At 42.2% G+C, this 8,157-nt stretch overlaps 1 protein-coding gene across 2 annotated transcripts; it reads left to right on the top strand.

Moving 5' to 3' along the window:
• Nucleotides 1-641: 641 nt before the first annotated feature.
• On the top strand, nt 642-4,796 carry LOC128263731 (TATA box-binding protein-associated factor RNA polymerase I subunit B). Of its 2 annotated transcripts, XM_052998855.1 has the most exons (4): nt 642-1,161; nt 1,756-1,873; nt 2,388-2,828; nt 3,126-4,796. In XM_052998855.1, the coding sequence occupies exons 1-4, from the start codon at nt 734-736 to the stop codon at nt 4,755-4,757; spliced, it is 2,619 nt and encodes an 872-aa protein (XP_052854815.1). In that variant the 5' UTR covers nt 642-733; the 3' UTR covers nt 4,758-4,796. The 2 variants fall into 2 exon arrangements, with proteins under 2 accessions (XP_052854815.1, XP_052854820.1); XM_052998860.1 differs by lacking the exons at nt 642-1,161; nt 1,756-1,873 and adding an exon at nt 2,126-2,314.
• The last annotated feature ends 3,361 nt before the right edge of the window (nt 4,797-8,157 follow it).

Genomic DNA, 8,157 nt, shown 5'->3' with positions numbered 1-8,157 from the left:
TTACATTTCAAAATCACGGTTCTCAATTTTTAATAGCTACCTTTGAAACAACCACAAGAATAAACAACAATCAAATAGTTAGACCTACGCTGTTTTTAATTTTTATTTCTTTTTCATTAAAACCGGACGAATATTTCATTTAGCTCCGATTGAAACAATAAGAAAAACATATGAAATTTAAATAACGTCGTTGTTTCTCAATTGATTTGAATATATATACTTCGACACAAAGTAATGAGTTTTTGTTTGATTATTTTATTAATACTTAAAACAAAGTCATTTGAATGTAACCAAAAAAAAGTGAGAGTATGAGTATCAAGAAGGAATTTGTTTTAATTAAAAAGGCTATTTACTTAAAAATAGGAATTATTCCCTTAATTATTTAAACGATGTGTCATTGGAGCAAAGGACCTTTTTTTTTGTCATAGGGCTTTACATTTTGACAAGGAAAATGTTTATTAATAATGCAGTCGAAACACGTTAATAACAAATTAACTGTTATGATTAGCATGTTTTTGAATGGACTCCCTTATATATTTAGGATAAATATAAAATACCCTTTTCTTCAGTACATTCATATTGTATATCGACAAGCATAATTCAAATTACGCGGCGTCGTGTGCCCGATAACGATAAAAAAAACCTCGCATATTGCTGTCATCTCTAATGAACGGGCATGTGGTGTGGTGCGTTTTGTTTACAACCCGAATTGATTTAAAATATTTTATCTAAAATGGAGGAGGTCCTTGAGATGATTGAGCTGGAGAACATGCAGTGCAATGTGTGCGGGGAGCAGACCTTCCAGGAGCGGGCGGGTTTCTACTACTGCGTGGAGTGCGGCACGCAGAAGGACCATATTCGGGCCGTGGACCTCACCGCCGACGAGACCTTCAACGAGAACCCGGGCGGGAGGTACGCCTCCAGGACAATCCGCCAGCCGAAGGAGACTGCCAAGGCGGACGATGACGAGATCACCTCGTGGGAGTTCTACAACTACGTGCTGCGCGGCTTCCTGCAGGAGCTGCTCAACATGGGCGCCAAGCCGGAGCTCAAGCTGATGACCCTGCAGGTGTGGGCGGCCTACATGGGCCGCATGGAGGTGGCCTTCTGCCGGACCAACGAGAATGGCCTGCCCAAGCTAAATGTTCGGGCCCTTCACAGGTGGGAGCAATATCAATAGATTTCACAATGATTTCTGTTACCACATAACAGTAGATGATAGTCCATTGTACGCACTGTTTCCATTTGGGGAACTTGAGAATCATATAACAGCTAAAATACGCTACCCCCATTATATAATTTTATTGTCAACAAAAATAAAATAGATCTTTATTTTATAATTTTTTAAATGACTATTTGACCTGTGAATTTTGATTTAATATCAACCTTTTTTGCCTAAACTATCAACATTTAAACTACATTGATACGAGAAACCCTATCCATTATATAATTTTTTTGTCAACAAATATAGAATGGATCTTAATTTAATGTTTTTTTAAACGACTACTTGGCCTCTGAATATTAATTCAATATCAACCTTTTTTTGCCTAAGCTATCGACATTTAAAACAATGGTAAACATATTACTACGTTTATATAACAATGCAGTTATAAACTATGCGCACACTATTTCCTTGTGTGGAAATTTTATCATCGCATAACAGATAGAATATCCATAAAATACCATAATCACTCTTAGTTCCTTTAAAAACTACACTTGACATAAATAAGTTTTTTCTTTTTTTTCTCTCCCCAGAGATGCCCGCATCATCTACAACCGCAAACGGCTTAAGCTCAAGAGGGGCAAGAGGGCCAGAGCAGCAGGAGATCCAAACGACGATCGCGCCAAGTTCAGATTGTGGAACAAAACCAAGGTACTTAAATGCTCAATTATTTGTATTTATTAACCTATGGTACATAGAATGTATTGGGGAACAGCAAGGGCAGCAGCAAGAAAAGAGTACGTGACTTGTCATCTATTGAAGGCTCCTCCACTGGCTCGGAAGCTTGGGTATTAACGATATAAAATAAATTAATAAGCATTTTGTTATATTGTTCTGAATGTAAGGCAACTATCAACCACGAATTTTGTAATATCTTATATAAAATAAGACTTACTCTCGATGGCCTCTGGAGCTCCTGGAGCGGGCTGGGCGTAAACCATTCCCAAGATGGCCAGGCAAATCAGCACTAGACGCAGAGACATATTTGTGACAAGTTAAGCTGCTGAACTGCTTTCTAGTTGGCCATGTTGCTCTTTTATAGCTAAAAACCAGCCACGAGCTATGCAAATGGCATAATTACCGCTTGCATTAGTGAGCATCCATTACCCATCACTTTTATCACAGAAGCGACTTTAAGACCTTGTTACCATTTGTTTTTTTCCAGCGCAATCTCGACGCCTCGGGCTACAGCCAAGCGGGTGGTCCTTCGGAGTCCGAGGGCGATCCGAGTCTCAACCTGCAGTGGTCCCTGTACGCCCGCAAGTCCCTGAAGCGCCAGATGCCACTAAAGCACCTGGACAAGCACAGCAGGGATAGTAAGAGCAGCATGTCGTGCCACGAATTGAGACCGAAGGCCAAAGAACTCCAATATTTTGACCGCAACATGTTCTGTCTGAACATCACAAAGCTGTACGTAGTCCTGGGCATAGCCCTCAACATGGTGGAGGACGATATACAATTGACGGACTTGCTGCGGTTCATCGATGAGGAGCACCTGAGCAAACGTTGTTTACTCAACTATCTGCCCGAAAAGGTAGCCGCCAAGGGCAAGGCGCTGTTCAAGGATATGGAATTCGGCAACCACAAGGACAAGTGCACCTACAAGGTGCGTACTTATTCCTTCCAGTCATATGCATAGAAGATTAGGTTTGATTAACCTAACTTCCCAACTTCGGCAAACCGAAAAAAAATTAATTATTATTTAAAACAGCAATATTTTGATTACTTTGTGAATATGTTTATAAACAAAGAAGCATGATGATGATTTCGTTGTCCGACTTAGTTTAAAAACATACTTAATATATGTTGTAGAATTTTGTGTACATTAAATTCGCTTAGTTTTATATAAATTAAAGTTTAAGTATATTTCTTCTTGTTTCTTATTACGTACCTTTCCTTTCAGTTCCTGCGCCAGCACGTTGGGTATATGTCACGATATATAAACCTGAGTCACTTCCAGAAACCGAATCTGCACTCCCTTGCCGAGCGATATATCCTAGAGCTGGGCCTGCCTTCTAGGCTGGTCAAGTACGTTGGTAGCCTGATCGATCTGTACCCGCCATCGTTCTTCAACGCCATGGGTCCTCACACTTACCCGCGCTACGAGGCCAGAACGATGGCCTACATCCTTTATGCCATGAAGTTGCTCTTCGGCTTGGACGATGTCAAGGAGCAAACGATTTCCGAATCGGCAGCTAAGATCAACGACCATCTGTTGGAAGACAAGGGATCTGAAGCTCCCCTGCTCTTTGTCTTCACCGAGTGGATGCAGTTCGTGGACTTAAGGAAAGTTATTGTCTCACATTACAACCAAACTTTTGCTCATCGCTTTGGAGTGGCCACCCAAATTGGAAGGAAGGTGGATGACATCCTGGCCAAGGAGCGCAAAGAAAAGGAGCAGGGCTACAACTATGACGAGGTGCAGGGAACGCCAGCGATGCAGCGTCAGCACGAAAACTTGACCCACATCATTGAGACGATGTTAAAGGAGCACTTCGGCGAGTCCAGCCAGGAAAGTGTGGATAAGGTACACATTGAATTCCAGCCCAGCTTGACGCCCGCTCACTCTTACTTTAAGAGAATCCTACTGCAAGCCTCGCGTCCGGATGGTGCGGATATCAACTTGAGGATTCCAGACTGCATGCACGTGGATCACGCGCAGCGAGACCTGGATCCCTTTGTTTTGGAGACCAAAGAGCTATCAAACCGCTTATCCCAGCTCGGCCTTAGTTTGCGAGTAGAAGAGGTTGCCTGCCAGGAGGACTTCCAAAATGTGGGACTCTTTCGCCCCCTGCAGCACATTCGAAGTGTCAAACGTGAATTCCGCGCCAATACTGACATTAAAACCGAGACGTGGCTTGGCGAGCTGAAGGTGAAGGAGAAACGGCCGGACTTTCGATTCTTTCAGCCCACTGGAACCTATGGAATCCGGTATCTGAACAGAATAAACAAGCATTATGGGAGGCGTGAAAGACTGGAGGTAAACAATCCCTATTGGGAAATTACCAAGACGCCCACTTACCTGCTTAAAGTGGACGACAAAGAGGTACTACTCGACACCCTAAGCTCGCTGCAAACATTTGAGGAGGGGAACATGGAGCCGTTGAAGGTTCCACTAGATCTGCCCCGTCGTCATCTGGAACGAAAGACGATTTGCGAAGATGCAGAGAAGGAAGAAGAGGGTGCCAGGAAAACGGACACAAATGAAGAGCCGCTGAGCCCCGAGGAGCTACTGTTGCGTGTCTCAAACTTTGATTGCTGGCTCCTGCACGGCTATATATCCACGATGCGGGAGTCCGACAAGCGGGAGCTGCGACAGCTTTTCCCTTGCTCCTTTCGCTGGCTCTTGGAGACCTGCGCCGCGACCATCGGCGTTAGCTGGACAGTGCTCTATGAGCAGCTGCTCATCCTGGAGGTGATGTTCCATCACAGCATCGGGGACTGGAGCAATCACAGGGAACTCCTATGCATTCAACACACTAATCAAAGGAAAGACATCCGAACGTTGGCCAGGACATACAAGGAATTTTGGTAGAAAGTTGTTCATAAAAAGCGATATTAAATTAAACGTAAGACCATCTTAATTGCACCATATATGTATACATTTTTCATGATTTATTATTTTGATTAAAGAAATGATTATACTCACCGAGAAAATATTAAAAAAATCAAAACTTTTTGGTTGTTTTTTGACTTAAAAGAACATTTTCAAAGACTTGTTCAGATAAAAACCTTGTTTTCCGGCTAGTATTTTTACTTCAATTATTTTGAATGTTTTAGATCCCTAATAACAAAATTATTTAGTGAGCAAAATACTTTTAAACATAAGTTTATCTTAAAACCAATGCATTAAATCAAACATGGAGAATAACAAGTCGACGAACCAGTTTCATCTTTACGAAGATGTGACACAGACCTTGCACCTTATCTATGGGGAGATATCAGGCACCAATTGCTCGGATGATCCATGCTCTTCCAGCAAAAGTAGCAGCAATTGTAAATGGAAGTGGCAAAAAAGCGTTGATCATATCTTTGCCGGTCGATACGTAACCAGCATGTCCTTATCCGCTCCCTTTAGGGTCACAAAGCGTTTTGTAAAGCCGAAAGTGGCCAGAACCCTGAACTCCAGGTCCGTCGTAGAGCAGATTGTTCGAGAACTGACTGGCACTCTAGACTTGAGCAATATAGTCCTGTTTATTACGCCCGTGTCCATGCCTGACCATCCCAAACGCCATAAGCTGCACAGCTACTGCCTAGACAACCAGCATCATCTTGGAACAACTACGTTGACCACCGAGGAGCTAGAGCTTATCGAACGCTATCACAGGACGGACAACTACGCAATTGTCTATTGTACGCATCACATTGAACTGGAGGACGCTGCTAGGAACACCCCCATTAGGGCTCTCGTTTTTGAGACAATTCGCAGGCAATCTCAGGCTGCAGGCCAGACTTGGTATCAAGGCAAGGCCGTAAGTCTTTCCTGCCGCTGCGGCAAGTTAGTTTCTCGGAAGGATAAGGTAGAGGATCCCTCCGAACAGGCACAGCGGAAAATCATTCGGTCTAAAAGAAGAGACGACCCTCAGCAGAGCAGAAGTTTTAAAAGGTCTTCGAGTTGGTCTAGACGTCGCACTCTTAAGGCTCCCGCTATAAGAAATACGAAGCCAGTGCCATCAATTGTTAACACTCAACTTCCTGGTAGAAAACTTCGCCTTCAAGACACTTGTGGATCCAAAGCCAGGCCCAGTAAGTCTGACCTCCACAAGGAGGAGAACGCTTTGGATGTTGGAATGTCTCAGCCGGACAACAATGGAGTGCAAATGTTAAGGGAGCCGACAGAACTGCGGGACTCAGTGGGTCACATTCCACTGCCATCAATGATCCCGAGCACGGCATCGCTGGAGTCGTTAGTCGATAAGTCCTCGACGACCTTTGCTCGTCTGATGGGTCCTGCTCTGGTTCCGGCAAACTATTCGCATGGAGCCTGCCTTCAACTAGAACGAAAGTTGCGCAGCCCCAGCGTTAAGCAAGCCTTCTCCAAGTTCGGGCGACTTGTGGGGCTGATCAATGGGCAAACCTGCCCTCGGCAAGAGCATTTGCTTGTTTTTTTCCAGTTTGCAGAGATTCTGGACTTCAAGATGTTTGTTAGGCGCGAGTACAGCTTCCTGGGCTGCCCTGCGAACACGGAACCGCGCTATCGGATTGAATGTTACGTGTTTGACGATCGTCGCGACTACATAGCCTCGATTGCACTACTCTGCCGTCAGCTACACAAGTTTGCGAAACTTTGCCCCGGCGCGAGTTGCAACTTTCGCTTTCTTGACAACGCCTTCGAGCTGACCCATATACCTGGGGTGCTGACCGGATGGTTGAAATCGGCTCTTTATGCAATTCATGCTCGGCCCCTCTACGACCTTCTTGGGGAACTTACCTATGCGTGGGTACTTCCGCCACCTACGCTGTTGGCCCTCACCAGTGATGGCAAGACGCCAAATGATCAAGGACCCAACTCAAAAAATGTCAAACCATATTTTTATTAACCTTTATAAACATCCTTTTCTTATTTTGTTAAACCCCATGGATGTTATTATCATATTATTTAGTTTATCAATCATCAAGTAATTTATATACTCTCACAGAGGCTATTATAATTTCAGTCAAAAGTTAAAGGACATTTTGGACCCTATTCAGTATATATACTCTTGATTAGCATCATATGTGTAAATTTAAAGAATATATTTCTCTAATCAACTAAGTATCATATTCGAAATCACAGTTATAACAGCACACGCAGAATTCATTTTTGAAGAGGAAAATGCTCAAAAAATGGCGTGGATCATCACAAATAATCACAATTTTTACAATTTTTTTTAACGTCTTTTTATTTACCTTATGACTGGCTCAATTTCCAAAACAGTTGAATATCATGTGTATAATGTTCTATGTGTTGTGGATTAGCATCATCGGGTAAATCGATATAGACAAGTGTACATATGTAACCCCACACGTCTGTTTCGAAACCATCTGTCTAAATGCCTTTACATAATTGAGTTCATATATTGATAATTGACTAGGACTTGGTAGGTTTGGAGGAGCAAGGTCGTTACACCTAAACATAAAAAAGCTTATATTTGTAAAGACAATTTAATACGATTTTGCAGATGTGGCAGAGATATTCAAATGTTTAAATATTTAAATTGACAATTTCAATTACGAATTGGTTTTTTTAACCGATTTTAAAACGCATAGAAAATATAAATGAAGTACTAAAGGTACTGTCAATATTACCATACTAATAATTCAACGATACATTAAGTTTCAATGCTATTTTTGTGGCCGCGACTGTCTGAGCGAAGTCACATTAACATCAATATCAATAGGCAAATTAGCGTTTATCAGAACAACAACAATCACATTAGCAGCAACAATGCGTGTCGCGGTTTTGTTTACAAAAATCTTCTTCAAAAGAGAGCGCCGGCCCCACGGTCATCACCAGTTGGAGAGTCGGAAAAAGAGAGCGAGAGCAGTTGGGGAAACAGTGAGGGCTGTTTAGCTAATATATGGAAAATATTTTTTTAATGATTTTCCAAGCCAAAACGGGTCTTGTGTATCAGATTTTTAAATATTATTATATTATTAATAAATCACATTTTTAATTAGTTTGAAAGAACAAAGTTGGTAATATATGATTAAATGATTGGTAATATATCAAAGCTTAGAAATAGTTCTTTTGCAACTCGTATCGAGTGTTTGTAAATGTTTGGGTTACATTTCGAACATATCTTCAGAATACTCGATTTTAAAAAAGAGTTTCAATGACTTTATAAAAAGCTTTTTCTCTCATCTAACTATATCGAACTTACAAAGCCGTCATCTCTGTTGGGGAGCAGTGAGAGTGGGCAAAGAAATCATAGGCGCGCATTCGCACGGCGCGT

Source organism: Drosophila gunungcola, chromosome 3R, assembly GCF_025200985.1.
Source record: "Drosophila gunungcola strain Sukarami chromosome 3R, Dgunungcola_SK_2, whole genome shotgun sequence".
In the NCBI taxonomy this organism is placed as follows: Eukaryota; Metazoa; Arthropoda; class Insecta; order Diptera; family Drosophilidae; genus Drosophila; species Drosophila gunungcola.
Note: the sequence above shows the minus strand (reverse complement) of the source record. Positions and strands in the feature narration are given on the sequence as shown.